This window comes from Emys orbicularis, chromosome 2, assembly GCF_028017835.1.
Source record: "Emys orbicularis isolate rEmyOrb1 chromosome 2, rEmyOrb1.hap1, whole genome shotgun sequence".
Classification (NCBI taxonomy): domain Eukaryota; kingdom Metazoa; phylum Chordata; order Testudines; family Emydidae; genus Emys; species Emys orbicularis.
This window is the reverse complement of record NC_088684.1, coordinates 56401276-56422062: the sequence shown is the minus strand read 5'-3', so window position 1 is coordinate 56422062 and position 20787 is coordinate 56401276. Positions and strand designations below refer to the sequence as shown.

At 41.6% G+C, this 20787-nt stretch overlaps 1 protein-coding gene across 1 annotated transcript in view; it reads left to right on the top strand.

Moving 5' to 3' along the window:
- The window catches only part of CRISPLD1 (cysteine rich secretory protein LCCL domain containing 1), a 60989-nt gene extending 40402 nt beyond the window's left edge, over window positions 1-20587 (top strand). Inside the window, exons 10-14 of the mRNA XM_065399298.1 lie at window positions 5141-5184; window positions 5273-5345; window positions 7591-7666; window positions 18218-18348; window positions 20536-20587. Coding sequence (XP_065255370.1) covers window positions 5141-5184; window positions 5273-5345; window positions 7591-7666; window positions 18218-18348; window positions 20536-20587 — 376 coding nt within the window. The remainder of the gene's footprint in view (window positions 1-5140; window positions 5185-5272; window positions 5346-7590; window positions 7667-18217; window positions 18349-20535) is intronic.
- Window positions 20588-20787: the final 200 nt, after the last annotated feature.

The following is a 20787-nucleotide window of genomic DNA, read 5'->3' as shown; positions in this document are numbered from 1 at the left end:
GAGGCAGGAAGGAAAGGACTTGTCAAATTTTGGGGAATGAGAGCCTTCTAGTAGTAGAGCAGTCTGCAGGGGTGGAGTGAGAGTTTTCACGGACTCTGCCGCCCCTCCTTCTTTGGACTTTGGGTGAGGGGGGTATGGGACTTGGTGGCGGGGGAGGGCGGTTACAGATAGACTGCAGCGGGGCTCTGTTCTCCTGCCTCCGGTCCTGCAGAACATCCACAAGGTGCCGGAGCGTGTCCGTTTGCTCCCTCATTAGTCCAAGCAGCGTTTGAGTCGCCTGCTGGTCTTCCTGCCGCCACCTCTCCTCCCGTTCCATGTGTGATCGGTGCATTTGGGACAAGTTCTCCCTCCACTGGGTCTGCTGTGCTGCCTGGGCTCGGGAGCAGCCCATAAGTTCCGTGAACATGTCCTCCCGTGTCCTCTTCTTCCTACGCCTAATCTGCGCTAGCCTCTTGGAGTGTGATGCCAGGCTAGGTCGGGAGACAGTTGCAGCTGTGGGAATGGGAAAAAGGGAGTGAATTCCTCAGAAAGATAAATTTAGTTGTGAACAAAGAACATAGTCTTTCTCTGTGAACAAGACCATGCACAGCACCTATCACATGCGCACTCAGGACAAGGTCGAATTTTCGGCCTTCGCATTCAGTGCCTGGGGTCTTGCAGTGCAGATCAGAGAAGCGGGGCAGGACACCAGAATTTGTGTAGCAGGCCGACATGGTAAGCCGTAGACTTGTGGCTGCTTAAAACTTTAATAGTAGCACTTGCCTCCTTTCACATTGAAAGCAATGCCAGTCCCTGCTGCCAGCAATCCAGCAGGCATGAACCCTGCCCCTGTCCCACCCCCTCGCGGCTGTCCCAGGGAAAGATCCCTGTATGCTGCCCCTCTCCCGCCTCCACCGCGTGGCTGTAAACCGCCGGTTACAGTTCTGTAAAGGGACAGGCAAGCAGTCCCAATACTAACATTCCCCTACCTAATTCAAAGCAGGTCACCATGAGCGACATCACTCTGATGAGGATTTCAGAGACGGAAAAAGAAAGGATGCTTCGGGAAAGCCTGCAAAGACCAGGGCCGTATGCCGCCATGCTCTGCAGGGCAATGATCCCGGAGTACTTGCTTGTCTCCTGGCGCGGAAATGTTTGCTACTACGGAGGACCCAATAAGGCCGCTCTCCCCAGGAACCTGATGCAAAGGCTTTCCAATTACCTCCAGGAGAGCTTCGTGGAGATGTCCATGGAGGATTTCTGCTCTATCCCCGGACATATAGACCGGATTTTACTGTAGCTGCACTGTCAGGGACTAAACAGTAGAGCGGCTTGGGCAGAACAATCATGCTAAACCGGACATTGTTAGATTTTTTTTTTTTTAGTAGTTGCACTGCCAGGGACTGAACCGTTAAGTGCCTAGGGCAAAGTAATCATGCAAAACCCATTGTTAATATTGTTAATATTGTTAATATTCCTGTTCTGTAAAAAATAAATGTTTAGATGTTTTAAACACTTACTGAGTGATCCTTCCCCTGATTCTGTGTCCGGGTTAACGGCTGGGGACGGTTGGTAGGGGATCTCTGTAAGTGTGATGAAGAGATCCTGGCTGTCGGGGAAATCAGCGTTGTAAGCGCTGTCGACTTCCTCGTCCTCCATCTTCCCCGTCCGCTAACATGTCCGAGGAACCGGCCGTCGACAATATCCCATCCTCAGAGTCCATGGTCAGTGGTGGAGTAGTGGTGGCGGCCGCACCTAGGATGGAATGCAGTGCCTCGTAGAAACGGGATGTCTGGGGCTGGGATCCGGAGCGTCCGTTTGCCTCTTTGGTCTTCTGGTAGCCTTGTCTCAGCTCCTTGATTTTCACGCGGCACTGCGTTGCATCCTGGCTGTATCCTCTCTCTGCCATGGCTTTAGAGATCTTCTCATAGATCTTTGCATTCCGTCTTTTGGAGCGCAGCTCGGAAAGCACGGACTCATCGCCCCACACAGCGATCAGATCCAAGACTTCCCGATCAGTCCATGCTGGGGCCCTCTTTCTATTCTGAGATTGCACGGCCATCTCTGCTGGAGAGCTCTGCATCGTTGCCAGTGCTGCTGAGCTCGCCACGATGTCCAAACAGGAAATGAGATTCAAACTGCCCAGACAGGAAAAGGAATTCAAATTTTCCCGGGGCTTTTCCTGTGTGGCTGGTCAGAGCATCCGAGCTCGGACTGCTGTCCAGAGCGTCAACAGAGTGGTGCACTGTGGGATAGCTCCCGGAGCTATTAGGGTCGATTTCCATCCACACCTAGCCTAATTCGATATGGCCATGTCGAATTTAGCGCTACTCCCCTCGTTGGGGAGGAGTACAGAAGTCGAATTTAAGAGACCTCTATGTTGAACTAAATAGCTTCGTGGTGTGGACGGGTGCAGAGTTAATTCGATGTAATGGCGCTAAATTCGACATAAACTCCTAGTGTAGACCAGGCCTAAGTATCTGTATGTGAAACTTCAGGCAAATTTACAATTCTGTACTTGGCACAACCTTTTACATTTGCTAGTGATGGGATAACTTAAAACACTCTGGAGGTCTGATTCAGAAATGTGTGGCAAAGTTTGGATCCTTATCTGGGGACTTGTTGGAGTGATTGTACAGGAAAACAGGTCCAACTACTTCTCAACTTGTAAAAGAAAACAAAAAAAAATTTGGTGGGTGGGAATGGAGGATATAGTCTGCCAGGGTTCAACTATGGCACAGCATCAGTACTAACTCTTTAGAATACTAAGAGGTTAATGTTACTTCAGTGTTAGTATTTACAAAGTAGGGTTCACCCTAGCATATTATGATGAATTGTCAGTTGCTGTTTTTGTTCATGTCTATCTTGTATAAACCGGGATGTGGAGTGGATGGAGCCTGGCCTCTGACCCCACAACAGGCCAGTGAGGTGCACACAGGCTGGTGCAGCTGAACCAGCACAGAGGAGAAATCCCAGTTTACTTTCCACTTAGTACAAGGAGAAGCAGGGGCGAGACTGGGTCTGAGTTCTCATCCTGCTCTGATGTGCTGCTCCTTACTCAGGCTGGATTGCCACATGCAAATCTAGTCATTTGTTTCTCAATGATGCAAACCTGAAAGAAGATGAAACAGCATGTGATTAGCCAGAGGACATTACTTGCAGTGTGAATATTTGTAATACTGACCTCGCTCCCAATACCGGTATTTTTAACCATAAAAGATATCGAAAAGAAAATCCTACAAACCATGACTGACTTTATATAGCATGTGGGAATGTAATCTATTACTACTTTTACTACCTTGGTAAGGGAAAATGCAGTAATGTCCAGCTATAATTCACATGCTTCTGTGTGTATAGAATAGTGTGCAGTATTGAAAAGTCTAGAGCAGGGTTACGATGCTAAACTAGGGATTGGACAGAATGTCATGTGAGGAAAGGTTTCCTGAGGTAAGGCCCGTTTGTCTGGCTCACTCTGTACTTTGCATCAGCCATGCAGCATAAAGAGGACAGAAACTGGCTTCGTCTTCCCAGGTGGAGATTATCCCAGTATGGAGAAACCTCCAGCAAGCATACAGCCAACATAGCTGACTGTTACCCAATTTTCCTTCAGCCCTTGATGTGCAGGGTGGGAGCATGGTTAGAATGCACTTTGCCCAATCTCCAACTGGCAGAAGTCCCCTTGCATGCCCTAGTCAGATGGTATAGATTAGAGCAGACTCCAGGTCTGTCTAATCTATGTTGGGGCAGGGGCCATGGTAGAGACAGCCATAGGAGCTATGAACAGCCCCTTGTTGCTCTCTCTCTGCTGTGCCCAGTGGTGATCAAGCTAGCATGCCAAAAATAGAAGTGTAGCTGTGGCAGCAGGAGGGGCTAGCTGCCCCAAGTCTGTACTTAGGGTCTTGGACAGGACCATACTTAGGGCAGGCAGCCCCTTCTGCCACTTCCACCACTACAGCTACACTTCTATTTTTAGTGCTCTAGCTCAATCAAAGCACCGTTATGTCTACTCAAGCTGAAAATTATACCTTCCAGCTTGAATGTAGACACATCCTGAGTGTGTTAGATGGTCAAGATGAAGCTAGACTTGAAATCAGGCTAAATTTTTCCATTTTCCCCCTCTATTGGGGTTCACCTTGACCAGCTAGCACATGTTAAAATACAGCTTGCCCTGTCTATGCCACCACCTTTATCCTAGTCTAGGTGTACCCTAAGGGAGCAAGGATCCAAACTATTTATATAATAGGTTAAAACCAACATCTTGTATTGCAACTGGAGGCAAATTGGAAGACAGTGGTGACTTTAGAGCACATGTGCAATTACCATCCAATAGGAATAAATAAATTAAATAAGCAGGCAAACCATTCCAAGTACAGGATGTAGCCCAACAAAAACACATCACAGTAATCCATTCTGGAGATGACTAAGGATTCATGTCCTCCTTTAGAAATTAAACTTACCAAAGTCAAACAAGGTCATTTACTTCTTGGTTAAGGGTGTTGTAAAAAACCCAAAGATTTTAGGACTAGTAGCAGATCCCTTGAGGTGAAGAAGTAATGAAGGAAAGTACTGACCAGTTATTAGATAAAAGTTCAGAGACAGGAAAAGGAATTTACATTGCTGATGACCATGTAATTATTAATAAAAAGAAAATTGGTATCCTTTTTGCTGCCCTGATGATACCAGTAACAATGTAAATGTAGAAACTGAATGTAAAAGCAGAAATGAATCTGAAAAAGCATGTTCCAGATTCTGACACTGGTTTTGACTGAACGGCATCCTGTGCCTGCATGATGCTAATGTTGTGGTTAGATCCTTAATGAGGAAACAGTCAATGGATGCTTCTGCTGATTGGCACTTCTGACTAAAACAGAATCACGGAACCCAATTACATTAGCTGTTATTGTACTGTCAAATGAAGTCATTGACAATGTGGGAAATTCAGAGCTTAGCACATTTTTGTGCTAATCATTGATTTCATGCTGAATTTCACTGTGAATGTAAACTAAATGTAGTAATTGTAGTGAACATGCAGGGATTCCATACTTTGGGTCTGAACTAGTGGATTCCAATGAAGCATAATCATTGTTGGGCCTATGTCTGGAAATCAATTAAATAAATTGTTTGATTGTTGACTTTTTCTTTTATTTCTTCTTTCTGTTAGCAAATATCAGTCTGCTAATTCCTTCACAGTCTCCAAAGTAACAGGTTAGCATTTATTTATATATTATCTTCATCGTACATTGGACTGTATTTTGACTGCATATATCTATTAGTTTGTGTTTTATTTCTTCAGTTCAAGCGATCACCTGTGAAACAACAGTGGAACAGCTATGCCCATTTCAAAAACCAGCCTCGCATTGCCCAAGGTAAAAGTCTTGAATCTTTCTGTCATATCAAAGCACAAAGAAATAGTCTTTTTTGTCAAAGGTGTTGAGCACCCACTATCGTTACCGATGTTAGTGGGAGCTGTTGGTACTCAGCACCTTTGAAAATCTGGCCACAAATGTTTTGCTTGTCTTTCAGTCTCTGGTTTAAGAACACTGTCAGCTAGTAAATACATTCTGAGGAGAGGAGGATCTGTATACTTTTATTTATTTTAAATAAAGGGTCTTTTACACTTTCTATAGCACATGAGTCTTTTTGCACTTTTGAGAAGTGTGCCCTAGTGGTATTCCATTCTATATTACGGACTTGCTGTGTGCCTTGGGCAATGGACTTCTGAGCCTCAGTTTACTCCTCTGTAAATAGATATCATGAAAGGGTCTGACACAGCCCTCTGTCTTAGGTGTTGTTTGTTTGGTTGGGTTTTTTTGGAGAATAGTAGGTCAGGAAAATATTTATGTTTACAAAGAAATATTAATAGATTGGTAAAGTAGGCCACGGTGAGAATCCTGTGTATAAGCCAATTTATAGCTTTCAGCAAAATGTGTGAGCTGTGTATTTGAACTGTGTATTTGAAATCAACATTTTCACTCTTTGAAAGAAGACTGTGCCTCAGTAGTTTGAGGAAGGAAACCTGTAACAGTTCTTAAAACCGTAGATGAGTCAGAGGTAAATACAGTGTAGCATGATTTACCGTGAGATTGGAGATAGCCACAAGAGTAGCTTTATAGCTGTCCTACAGTCAATAGAGGAAGCAAACACAAAGCCAGAACTGCTAAGAAAACATCCCATAATGTAGCATTTGGGACCTTGGACTCATGTGGTGTTTGGCTATAGCTGCATAGTCTTGCTGGATAAGGTGTAGAAATAAGTAAATGAATGAAATGCAGGAATGGGTGGCGCAAATCCCATCCTTATACCCATCTTTCTTCTCTCTTGTTACTACACAATATAATACATTCTGAAGTGAAAAAATAGAAGCCTTTTTTAGGAAAACATTTAAAAATAAAAACCTGAAGTCAAAGAGTGACAAAGAGATCAGTTTTAAAAACTCCAAAGCAAAGTCCGATCCAACACTGTCTGGGTGCCCTGGACACACATCTAAAAAACACAACCCAGCAAGTTAAAGCAGCAATAAATTGTGGCAACAGCACTTCTCCTCCACGGTCTCCCAACCACACTTCATATACTAATCACAGGTGACACAGGCATTAATCACAATGGCAAGGTCTGCCTTCAAGAGGAAAGGCTGTAGCAGAATGGCCAGGCACAGATTGGAAAAAGGTAGTCTTGGTCACTGTTGCTAGTTGATCATCCAGAAGCAGCTGGGAGTCTAACCACAATCCCAAATAACAACCTTTGGTCACAGATGTTGGAGGAACTGATATAACTTCCAGCTTTTGTGCTTCCTTCCTCCAACCCCCACATCACCTCCGTATTCTCATGACAAAGTTTCATCCAACTCACTCTTACCCATGCCCCAGAGGTGCCTAGACACTGAGAAAGGCATTTGTTTGTTCTGTCTGGATTGGATGCAGTAGAGATGGCTGTCATCAGCACAGTGAAAATAATTTAGCCAGTGTTTTTTTTTACCCACTTTCCTAACAGTCTTGCACGCGCATTTAATAATAAGAGGGTACCAAGCAGATCCTTGTGGCACTCCAAATAGATATCATAAAGGGGTCTGACACAACTCTGTGTTTCATTGGGGAGGTCTGGGGTTGGAGGATAGTAGGTCAGGGAAATATTTGTTTACAAAGAAATATTAATAGATTGGTAAAGTAGGGCATGGTGAGTATCTTGTTTATAAGTCAATTTATAGCTTTCAGCAAAATGCATAAGCTGTTTCTTTGAAGCCAACATTTTCACTCATCAAAAGAAGCTTATGTCTCAATATTTTGAGGAAGGAAACCTGTAACGGTTCCTCAGGGCAGAGGCAGCAATTGCCCAGCATTGCCCTTTGGGTGTTCTTTGTCAGAAAAGCCCAGAGCTACTGAAGTCCTCCACCACCCACTCTTGCCAGGGACCAGAAGTGCATCAATAACGCCTATTAGTCCATAGCATCAATGCTAGCTGATCGATCTACTATCATCAGTATGGATACCTTATCTTTATCCATCACTGAATTCATTGATTGTCAAATCTTGAAGCCCAGTTTAATGAAATATCATATGGTATTGTAATATTGTCGTTACATTCTTAAAATGTATGTTTGTGTTCAATTTTCAGAGTGTATTGTCCTCGCAACTGTATGCAGGCAAACCCACACTATGCTCGTGTAATTGGAACTCAAATTTATTCTGATGTAAGTAGCATGATTTATTCAAGCATATTCATAAATGTGGATGATGAAACAATGGAATATACAATGAGAGGATATTGTATAGTGTGATAGTTCAGGCCTGATCCTATGTACCTCATGCACTCAAAGACCAAAGTTTTCAAACTTGGATGCCTAATGTTAGGCATGTTTACTGGCCTGATTTGAGCACACACAGCTCCCACAGAATTCAGTGGTACTCAGCTCCTCTAAAAATCAGGACAGTTACTTGGTGCCTAAGTATAGATTTACATGCCTTACTATAGGCACCCAAACTTGAAAATTTTGGTCAAAATTGCCACTGACTTGTATGACATGAGCAATGAATGAAGGGTTAGACCCTTAATGACCCTTTCCAGATACAAACATATTTTCTAGATTCCAGTGAAACAAAATACCATGTTATTCTAAAAATAAATATACATAATCCAATTATTTTGGACATATCTCAGTTATGTACAGTCACATATTTGTAGCAGTCTTCAAAATTATAAATAAGACTTTCTGATGGAAAGCAAAAGAATACCATAAAGCTATTTTTGGAAATCTGAAACTGAAATCTATTTCTCTGTCATCTCTTTTTTTCTCCAGTGGGAGTACAGTACCCATTCATTGTTATTGGAGAATGGCCCCTGAATACTGAGATGCTGACAGTTATTCATGTTTAATTCTTTTTAAAGAATGTTTGAAGCATGTTTTCAAACATACAGCATGAAAGTCATGCCCCAGCTCTCTCTCTCTCTCTCTCTCTCTCTCTCTCTCTCTCTCTCTCTCTCTCTCTCTCTCTCTCTCTCTCTCTCACATACATATATGCTTGGCGTGGGTGGAGTTCATCCACCAGAAGCAGAGCACAGCTCCATTTCCCCTTTTTGAATACTATTTTAGCCCTTGTCACTGTAGGGTTCCTGCTCACAAAATCTGTATATGGTGACTGCTCTTCCAATCCCCCCAAAAGCTCTCCTGATGGCAGCATATATGGAACTGGCACAGATCCCACTCCTCTCTGTTCACAATGTGCTTATATGGCTGTACCCCCTGCACTCGTATACGTTCCCCTTGGGGGTTCATATTGTTTCTCACTGGGCTCACAAGAGGGTTGAGGTGAGGATCTCTCCTACTTTGTGTGGAAAGGGGGATTGGATTTCTTTATGATACTTTTCCTCCTGGACCTAGTGATGGGATCTCTGAATGGGCTAGGGGTTGAATCAGAGGATGGGGACACACGTGATCCTCCCTCTGGTCCTGCAGAAAATAGTCAAAGTTACTTCAGACACGAGACTGTGTTTTCTCCTGATTCTTCTCAGTGTCACTTGGTGCCACCTTGGCACAGAGGGGTCCCTGGTAATGCAACTCTGTTTGAGCCATGATTATTCAATCTTTATATTATGGGAGAGCCCAAGGTCCCCAGGTAGAGCCCAAGGTCCCTAAGCAGGACCACATTGTGCTAGGTGCTGTACAAACATGGAAAAGAGACAGTTCTTGCCCTGAAGTGCTTACAGTCTAAGATACAGACAATGGATAGGGCCAGAGCATACAACATGCAAACAAATGGACCTGGTGAAGATTGGCCTGGCTTTATTATACACATGTATAGTATTTTTTTTTAATTGCGATTAGAGGTACTGAAAAATGGTGTAGGGAAGGGAAGACCCATGATGGCAAGCAGTCAGCAGAGCTGCAAGGAGCCAGTATGAGTGCAGGCCCATCCACAAGATCAACTGTGTTTTGGAGTAGTATTACTGTGGAGGCAAACACCACTGATTGGACAATGGAGGGGGATCTCCTCAAGGAAATCTTCATGGGAAATCTAATGAAAAGTCCCCTTCCATGGATTTGAATACGAGGGAAAATCTGGGCCCAGGATACTGGATAGAGAAGTTTTGTGGCATGAATGTCACTTAGAAAGAATTGCATGAATCTTCTCCAAAAAGCGGAAATGAGGTCAAATTACAAAGGATGAATATTTAAAAAAAAAAAACTACACAAGCATGTAGGGACAAAACTAGAAAGACCAGGGCACAAAATGATATTAAACTAGCTAGAGACAATCTACAAATACATTAGAAGCAAGAGGAAGACCAAGGATGGGTAGGCCCATTACTCAACTAAGAAGGAAAGACAATAACAGAAAATGTGGAAATGGAAGAGGTGCTAAATGACTTTTTTCCTTTCTTTTTTCACCAAAAAGGTTACTAGTGATCAGATGTCTAACATAGTGAATGCTAGTGAAAATGAGATAGGATCTGAGGTTAAAATCGGGAAAGAACAAGTTAAAAATTACTTAGACAACTTAGATATCGTCAAGTTGGCAGGGCCTAGAATACTCACAGAGCTGGCTGAAGAGTTATTTGAGCCATGGAAAACTCATGGAAGGCTGGAGAGATTCCAGCAGACTGGAAGAGGGCAAATATAATGCCAATCTGTAAAAGGGGGAATAAGGACAACTCTGGGAATTACAGACCAGTCAGCTTAACTTAAGTACCCAGAAAGATAATGGAGCAAATAATCAAGCAATCAATTTGCAAACACCTAGAAGATAACAAGGTAATAAGTAACAGTCAACGTGGATTTGTCAAGAACAAATCATGTCAAACCAACCTAATAGCTTTCTTTGACAGGGTAACAAGCCTCATGGATGAGGGGGAAGCAGTAGATGTGGTATATCTTGACTTTAGTAAGGCTTTTGATACTGTCTCATGTGACCGTCTCATAAATAAACTAGGGAAATATAGCCTAGATGGAACCACTGTAAGGTGGGTGCATAACTAGTTGGAAAACCATTCCAAGAGAAACAAGATAGACCAAGTTTTAGATCAATTGACTTTGACAAAGTTCCTCTTTATCTATCGAGTCCAATTTTGTGCAGTTAATCATTTGGATTATACTCATAGATTCATAGATTCTAGGACTGGAAGGGACCTCGAGAGGTCATCGAGTCCAGTCCCCTGCCCGCATGGCAGGACCAAATACTGTCTAGACCATCCCTGATAGACATTTATCTAACCTACTCTTAAATATCTCCAGAGATGGAGATTCCACAACCTCCCTAGGCAATTTATTCCAGTGTTTAACCACCCTGACAGTTAGGAACTTTTTCCTAATGTCCAACCTAGACCTCCCTTGCTGCAGTTTAAGCCCATTGCTTCTTGTTCTATCCTTAGAGGCTAAGGTGAACAAGTTCTCTTCCTCCTCCTTATGACACCCTTTTAGATACCTGAAAACTGCTATCATGTCCCCTCTCAGTCTTCTCTTTTCCAAACTAAACAAACCCAATTCTTTCAGCCTTCCTTCATAGGTCATGTTCTCAAGACCTTTAATCATTCTTGTTGCTCTTCTCTGGACCCTTTCCAATTTCTCCACATCTTTCTTGAAATGCGGTGCCCAGAACTGGACACAATACTCCAGCTGAGGCCTAACCAGAGCAGAGTAGAGCGGAAGAATGACTTCTCATGTCTTGCTCACAACACACCTGTTAATACATCCCAGAATCATGTTTGCTTTTTTTGCAACAGCATCACACTGTTGACTCATATTTAGCTTGTGGTCCACTATAACCCCTAGATCCCTTTCTGCCGTACTCCTTCCTAGACAGTCTCTTCCCATTCTGTATGTGTGAAACTGATTTTTTCTTCCTAAGTGGAGCACTTTGCATTTGTCTTTGTTAAACTTCATCCTGTTTAACTCAGACCATTTCTCCAATTTGTCCAGATCATTTTGAATTATGACCCTGTCCTCCAAAGCAGTTGCATTCCCTCCCAGTTTGGTATCATCCGCAAACTTAATAAGCGTACTTTCTATGCCAATATCTAAGTCGTTAATGAAGATATTGAACAGAGCCGGTCCCAAAACAGACCCCTGCGGAACCCCACTCGTTATGCCTTTCCAGCAGGATTGGGAACCATTAATAACAACTCTCTGAGTATGGTTATCCAGCCAGTTATGCACCCACCTTATAGTAGCCCCATCTAAATTGTATTTGCCTAGTTTATCGATAAGAATATCATGCGAGACCGTATCAAATGCCTTACTAAAGTCTAGGTATACCACATCCACAGCTTCTCCCTTATCCACAAGACTCGTTATCCTATCGAAGAAAGCTATCAGATTGGTTTGACATGATTTGTTCTTTACAAATCCATGCTGGCTGTTCCCTATCACCTTCCAAGTGTTTGCAGATGATTTCCTTAATTACTTGCTCCATTATCTTCCCTGGCACAGAAGTTAAACTAACTGGTCTGTAGTTTCCTGGGTTGTTTTTATTTCCCTTTTTATATATGGGTACTATATTTGCCCTTTTCCAGTCTTCTGGAATTTCTCCCGTCTCCCATGATTTTCCAAGGATAATAGCTAGAGGCTCAGATACCTCCTCTATTAGCTCCTTGAGTATTCTAGGATGCATTTCATCAGGCCCTGGTGACTTGCAGGCATCTAACTTTTCTAAGTGATTTTTAACTTGTTCTTTTTTTATTTTATCTGCTAAACCTACCCCCTTCCTATTAGCATTCACTATGTTAGGCATTCCTTCAGACTTCTTGGTGAAGACCGAAACAAAGAAGTCATTAAGCATCTCTGCCATTTCCAAGTTTCCTGTTACTGTTTCTCCCTCTTCACTAAGCAGTGGGCCTACCCTGTCTTTGGTCTTCCTCTTGCTTCTAATGTATTGATAAAATTAGGCATTAAAATTGTGTACATTTTTACCAATTATGATACCTGGCAACACTTTCCTAGTTTTACCTTCAGTTTAATTGTTAATTGTTTAAAAATAGGTGGGAACTCTTCTTCACCTTAGTCTATGATCCTTTAAACTGAACTGCTTTTTGACTTTCTAACAAACCAAATCCATTTCCAAAACATCCATTTTTCAGTAAGAAAACCAATGGATTTTCCTTTATCTATCTATTTTGAGGAGAAAGTTGTTGCAGCAGAGCAGTGGTGCTACTCGGAGTTGCGTTGTTTTGCTATAATATGCAGGGGACTTTAGATACAGACTGCACACTCTTTCTAACCTGTGTAGGATTTTTACATAGGAGGAGATATGCTTAGTCTTGGAGCAGGCAGCAGGGGGGAAGTAGGGAGGATACTGTGTTCCTCTGTCATCTGTCCAGAGAGCAGCAATGGGTTAGCTGCAGAGGAAGCAGTTCACCGTTTTCCCAGTAAGAGGCATTAGCCTGCATATTTAATCAGACCTCAGTAGTGTGATGACAAATAGCTGGCCAAGGTGATGATACTCAAACACTTTAAAGCACTTTGAAATCTATGGATGAAAAGCACTATATAAGTACTAATCATTATTATGAGAAAGAAGTAATACTTAGTAAATAACTTGGGCTCCCACCTTGCAAACACTGATGTACGTGAGTAACTTTACATATGGGAGTAGTCCCTTCAGTTCAGTACATCTCACTGAGTTATTCATGTGCATGTTTGTTAGTATGTATGTCAACAGGGGAAATGGAAAAGTGTGTGCCTTTTGAGGAAGGAATTACTTTCAGCTCCTCAGTAGCAGTCTGAAGTCAATGCCCTGTGGTCAAGATGAGTTACAGGAGATTATCCTGTTAGAGGATAAACACTAATTTCTACTCCCCTCATTCAAGCAAGAAGTCCCATTGATCTCAAAAGGCCAAATCCTGTGCGCTTTGCTCAGAAGTAGTCCCAAATAGCCTCTAATTAGTCTCCTAAGAGTTCTGCTTTTAAACAATTTGCTTTCTCAACATTCATCCATGTTATACAGAAATATTTGCAGCCATGTTGCTTGGAAAAAATGCATCCATTGTGCAAAAGAAATAAAAGGTTTTGCAAACCTGTTTTTGCAGCATTCGTGAAGCTCTAATTAAGACTTTTTTTTTTTACACTAGCTAGGGTAGAAGGTTGAAAATACTGCTACACAGCAGGCTGAGCAAAGTGTTTTATTCTTAAATTGATTTAGAAAATTTTGGTTCTGCTTCCATTCTCCCTGGATCTAAGCAGGGACGACTCTGAGTCCTCCATGGTGCCCCACAAAATTTTTGCTATTTTCTTCTCTTACCATTTCCACCAAACTCTGAGGTTACAGTGACTGCCCCTAATCTTGATGAGATTGCTAGTCATTGCATTACCCTCTGCTCTGCCAGCAGTACCAGTCTATTTGTCAGCTTTTCCCACAAATTAACACAAAACTGTGTACTTGTGCACAGTGTGTCAGTAACCACATGCGTGTTTCTGTCACTGTTACTCATCCTCCCTTCCCCTGTACCCTCCATTGGTTTGTGCAGCCTCTTGTTTTGTTTTATCTTAAAATAGATTGAGTGCTTTGAGGCAGGGAGTGACTCTTACTCTGTGTACGTACAGTGCTAGGACAATGAGGTTCAATGCTAAATAGGGCCTCTGGGCACTATCATAATGTAGATAATAAATAACTATAGTATATGCCACTCTCACAACAGCTTCCTGCTTTCCACTCATGGGAGCAGGAAGTCCATGCTTTCAGCTTCCCCTATTCCAATTATCTAAGGCTCAGAGCCTTATTTCTGGCATTTTGATATTATTCCTTATGCCACAGAACTTTTTAACAGTATTTACACTTCAACAAACAGTTCAGTGTTGACTTTGGTGTTTGCAAAAGGTGTAAGATTTGCAGAAAACTGAGTCAGATGAGGACTGAGGTGAACTGTCAAAGCTTTCGGGAGATGCTTTTGAAGCACCTACTTGTACAGTGACTGGCTTTTGTCACTGCTGTTAGTCCCTGATTCCGAGCACCAAATACACCTACAGAATAAAGAGAGACTTTTGAAGTTGCCAAGTTATCACTTGTTTCACACTTAGAATTTGTTTTGATAAAAGATTTGATGGGCCCAGTTCATGCCTGGTATGACTCCATTGACAATGATGACTCGGTGTGTTCTTAGCTACATCCCACATATCTTCTCAAAATAAACTCTTAGCAAATTCCTGTTTCATCGTCTTATTTTCATTCCAGGCATCACTGCCCTGAGAACAATCTCTTGTGATAGAGAATCCTGTGGTAATATTGTTGAGTCAATCACAAATGTTAAAAAGTGGGCCAGATCCTCAGCTGATGTAAATCAGCCCAGCTCCATTGACTACAGAAATTAAAGGAGCTATGCCGATTTACACTAGCTCCGGATCTGGCTCATATTTATAAATGCTTTTGCTTCAATTAACTACATGGAAATACTTTTCCTAATATCTTCGAATAATTGTCCATAGCATTCTGCTGTGGAACAGTTTAAAGTACTGAGAGAAAAACAGAACTGTTAGCAATACTATCTGTTATAAATGACATTGGGAACAATTACTATTTGTGAAAGGGAGGCTTGTGGGTAAAGTGCCTTTGCAGAGTAATGCTATGCTGTGGTATTTTGCTGAGTAGCAAAAGAGGGAAAATGATTAAGCAGCTTGGTATTCAGATTCTATGACCTGTTAAATACTGATGAATATCAGAGAGTTCACTGCACACCGATAAAGTAAGGTCATGTAATGCTGTATGAAATGTTTGTTACCTTAAAAATGCATGATGTTGGCTTATATATGTTTTGGCCTGAGATAATATCTGAATTAAAGCAACAGCTCAAAGCTACTGATGGAGACTTCCAGGGAGAAGTATGCCTTTAAGGCTGCTAATAAAATGACTTGCTAAGTAATATTTAGAAACAGAAAATAAACCTGTGGGGGTGAAATCGTGGCCCCACTGATTAAATCAATGGGAATATTGCCATTGACTTCAATATGGCCAGGAATTCACCCAAAATGTTTACCCAAGAAAGGCTGGACAAGATGTTAGATGCTCTGACCCTTCAAAATAGGAAACATCCCCCTATTTAAAATAAATTTACTTCAATACAAAAATTGGTTAAGAACTAAGACTGAAGGTCCAGTTAACACCCAGAATTAAATGACACTTCCTTTAGAAAACTTTATAAATTTGTCCCATATCCTCAACTCTTGCATCAGCCCACAGAGCAGGCCAGGACATCAGGGTAATCAATCTCCTCATCCAAGCCCTCATCCCATGTCTTCACTACTGTAACCTCCTATTTTCTGGCCTTAACTACTGCATATTTGCATCCCTCAAGTCTATTCAGATTTAGCTGCTGCTAAAGCCAACTTCTTGACTCATTATTCTTACCACATAAACCCCTCCTTTGAGTCTCCCACTGGCTTCCTCTTCCCACTGTATAAGCTTCTTGTCCATATTTTTAACACCCCAAATATCATATCCCCATTCCACCTTACTGATCTAGTAACCTATTGTGATGTCAGCTCTGCCAGTGTTCCTAACCTTTACCATCCACCCTTCAGCTTCTCCCTTAAACACCTCCAAGCTTTCTCCCACACTGTCCCTTTTGCTTAGGGAAAAACACACTGATAAAATCCAAGGAGCCATTATCTTCCTTCAGATCCTTCTGGAGCGTTCACCTCTGCCATGATACCTACAAAATCCAGCCTGCTTGTCATGCTTAGACAGGTGACAAGCTGTGGCCTTTCCTCTTCCTCTTCTTTCCTTTTCCTACTCCCTTCTTCACTTCCTCTAATGCCAATTAAAAACAAACAAGCAAATGAACCCCTTAAAATACATGTAACTACCTGGGCCAATTCTTCACCGTACTCATTTGCACCATACTCATTGTGGTACGTTGCATTCACATCCCCTACCCTTCATTTGTATCTTTAGATTGTAAATCCTTCAGTACAAGGATTGTCTCTCTTCTGTTTTTGTATGACACCGAGCACAATGGGACCCCAATCCTAACTGGGGTCTTTGGGAACTACCCTAATATTAATATTTAGGAGCAGCAATAGCCCTAAATAATTTAAATTAGTCTCTTGATCACTGGCTGCCAGGTTGGGAATACAGCAAAATTCTAAGGCTGTTAGGGAGGAAGGAAAGAAAGGTACAGAATAGTATAAACTGTATCCCCTCTGGCTTGTTTAAGAGCTGCAGTCAATCATTCTGAGGAGGAAAGCTTAAAAGGGCCTTTGGATTAACTTTGTCAAAGTTATATTCTCAGAAATTTTGTGACATTAATGGACTGACTATATAACAGTGAAACTGGCAACTTCAATGGTTGGAATAGGAGATGGAAAATAATTGCTATTTTGAATTCCTGTATTTTATATAGCATTAGATTATAAAATAACTACAGTTACAGATATGTTATTCCAATTATAGCTGGAAGGTAATGCAGGCCTTGTTTAAACTGGTCTTTCAATGTTGATATTTATACTGGTTACGTTTTTAATGTTGATTCCGTGGAATCCTCTTACAGTGAAGACTTTTTTTTTCTTCTTTACAAAACAGCTTGGTTATAAATGGAGATTCCCTGTACCTGGAGTTGCAAATTGCACAGTGCTGTGCATTGAAACAAATAAAGACTCATCTTCTACAGTATAAATGGAGTTTCACTAGATCTGCAGTTCGCTGAAAATAGCATTAAGTTATTAAAAGTTTTAAGTAATTAAAAAGAGAGATTGACTACTCTTTTTTAGCATTATCCTGTTTCATATCACTTTGGGACATTAAAACAAAGTGAAGGACTGGTGAAGGGAAACCGATGTGGTGGTGGCTTCAGCTTCCTTCTGCAAAACACCACATCGGTTTCCCTTCATCAGTCCTTCACTAATCTATGTACATCCTGGTGTTGGCAAAACACTCTGAAGCTCAACCCAGACAAGACTGAGGTGATAATGGTGGTTTGGGGAAAGAGCAAGAGGAGCTGGCAGAGGGAACATCATCCACTTTGATGGAAGGAGTATGTCTGTCATTAGTGTTTGCAATTTAGGAGTGATTTCAGATGCAGACCTTACCACTGTTATCCAGGCTTTTGTTACCTCTCAAGGTTTGACTATTGCAACATGCTCTACATAGGGCTACCCCTTAAAAACATTTGGAGACTGAAGCTGGCACTTATTGAATGGGGCATCTTTCTGGGAGACTTGCTGTCCATTGGTCTCTGGCTGGAGTTTATGGTATTGGTTATAAACTTTAAAGCCCTGGAACTGGCCTACCCCAGGGACCACCTCTCTTGCTGTTTTTTATGGCGTAACCATTAATTCTTATTGATGACAGACTATCTGAGTGCGATGTTGCCACAGCAGCAGTCAGCAGGGGCACTTGAGCTGGATCCCCTCATTATAAAAGTGGGGGGGGAGGGGGGGGCGGCTGACAGGACATCCCTGTGAGGGCTCCAGGACTCTGGAACTTTTTCTCCCCTCCTTTCACACCTTGGTCCTAAATATCCTGAATTTGGTGACTTTCCAGACATGTGGCAAAAGAGACCCTGTTCTCTGGACAAAGCTAATGGGGCTTGCTTCCAGTTGATGGAGGGGGCTGGTGGCCTGCTGGCCAGCCAGCTGAGTTCCTGTGGAATGTATTTCAGTGCTGCTGAGGATTAATTTAATTGCATTTATTATATGACTAATTATGATAAGGTATCTAGAGCCATGGATATGCTTATTTATTATTATTTGTAAATCTAAAAGTTAATGAAAAACATAATAGAACTAATGCAAACAAAAACTCTTCTGCTCTTTTCTCAGGTGTCTAGTATCTGCCGGGCAGCAGTACATGCTGGAGTAGTTCGCAACCAAGGAGGCTATGTTGATGTTATGCCAGTAGATAAAAGGAAGGTGTACATCGCCTCCTTTCAAAATGGAATATTTTCAGAAAGGTAAAAAGCTCAGTTTAAAAGACTGTTGTTTTCCCTTCTCCTAGTAATGCATGCCATCATTTTCAGATTCTTGCACTAAGTCTCTGTGTGTGGTGAGGTTAAGGGGTGTGTGTGTGTGTGTGTGTGTGCTTGAAAGCTAAATAAATAGGCTAACATGGGTGATTTACAGGGTTGTGTAAGAGTCACAATGACTGGAGAAGCTGCGGTACCAGAACTGCCTGTCTCCTCTAAGCTCATAAATCATAACCCTAAAAAGCCGCTTATAAATCAAAACGACTCTCTTGTTTATTGATCCAGTGGCAAATAATGCAATGTTTGCTAAGAAAATTACCTTTGCCTCCTTTTGCATTTTTTAGATTAGTGATTCATTCATTTTAGGGGAGCAGGGTTTGGAATGGTCCAGTACTTGCTGTTTATATGGCACCCTCTTATTGAGGGTGGATTATATGAATGGCCATTAACTTTTTGCATAACTTTGTATCAATGAGCATAGTCTACAAATGATATGGACAACAGATTAACGTATAGCATGATTTCCTAAGACATACAGATGTGTATCTGAGTCTTTTAAAATCACTTACCATTATATAGTACCTTCTGTGATGACATGTGCCAGCATATTTCCAGTTAATTTGAAGCTCTGAATATTTTTCCGGGTTCTAGCAGAACAAAATTTTGACTTTACAATATTCTTGGTACATCCCATTCACAATCATGAAGCTAATTGTGAACTCTGGAGTTGCAAGCAGTGTGCCAGATCATCCCTTACACAAGAATTACATGCATGTGGAAAAGAAGAAAAAGCGAGAATGACTGTATAGCCTAGTGGTAAGGGTGCTCAATTGGGAGGCCCAAATTCATGTCCCTGCTTCAAGCACTATTTATTTATACATAGTGGAACAGCTCCACTAGGTGAGATTAAGACAGCGTCCCCTGCAAGAATCTTCCATAGCCCAGGGACTACAGCACTCCGCTATACCACTCACTTGAGATGTGGGAGACCCAAGTTCAACTCCCTTCTTCACATGGGGAGGGTGTTTGAATTCAGGTCTCCCACAGCCCAGCTAAGTGCCCTAAACATTGGGTTATAAGGTGGGTACTGCCTCCCTTCCAATTTTATGACTGGCACCTAAGTCCCCCCCAAAAAATAAATTTGCCCAAAACTATTCTGTGAATTTGTCAAATTAGTGACAATTTTGGGGTCAACCAAAACTTCATTTTATGGTAAATAAACAATATGTCTGAAAAATTTTGCCCCAGTCTAACTGTGATTTGTATTTGATTAATTGCCTGGATTTTATGTGTGCAGAAAAAAATGCTAATGGGCACTATTAACCCATTGCAGCCTTTTAACCGTTTATTAAAGTAAATAGATATCAGTTGTGTGGTCCATGTAAATGATGTCAGGTATTTAACAACATAGAAGAACCTGCATCGTTAATCCATATCCCCAGGCGAGAGGCATTTATAAAGTACAAACTAATGTTTCAAAGCACGTATAGCAGTTGTGCAACCAGTTTCAAATGGAAAGAAGCCAAGATAATGGCTCCAATGTGCCATCTGTCTCGGGACTGTTGTCCTACAGAACCTGCAGTTTGTCCTACAGAACCATGACACTGTTCAGCTATGTGGTTGAAAGAACAGCAAAACTAAGCAGTTCTGCTATCACTAATGTTTACAAAACAGCATTAATTCCATAAATTGTACCCTCACGTTCTGTAATAATTGACTAGAAATAATTGACACATTCAAGGCTTTCCCCTAAATATGAGTATTCGCTTTATTTGTTTTGTTAATAAGCATTTCTTTTGAAATAAAGAGCATCAGTGGTAGAACTGTTACTATAGATTATTTTATTTCTGGCAGAAAGTTCTATCGTTCTGATAAATTAACCCAATCCTGCTCCCATTGCAATGAATAGCAGGGTTATATAGCAACTTTGCCATTGACTTCAAGAAGAACAGAAGTAGGCCCTTACTCAGGATTCTCTAAAACCTACTTGCAATATGTCATATAGCGAAATATGGCCTGAATCAACATTCCTCCTGCACAAAATAATTTGCAGGATCAGAGCCTAAGAGTCCAGTCAATGAGAGTTCTGGACTCAGAGGGCTTGCATCAGTTCCTGAGAGTGAATTGGAGTGTTGTGGTCTTATAAATAACCTCTGGGATGGTTTTATTTTTCAGTTTACAGAATCCTCCAGGAGGCAAGGCTTTCAGAATATTTGCTGTTGTCTGAGTCCAGTTACTAAAGTGTAAAAAAAACAAAATAAACTGCAACCAGAGCACTTGGAAGAGGATAATAAAGATCACTTAGTATACTTCCTAAAGTTTGTATAAAGCTGTAACATTATTGTACAGAAGATATCAACTATTTTCTGCCAAAAGACTTTCAGCTGCATGTAAATCTTAATGGAGAAAAATCTGTAAAATTAAACA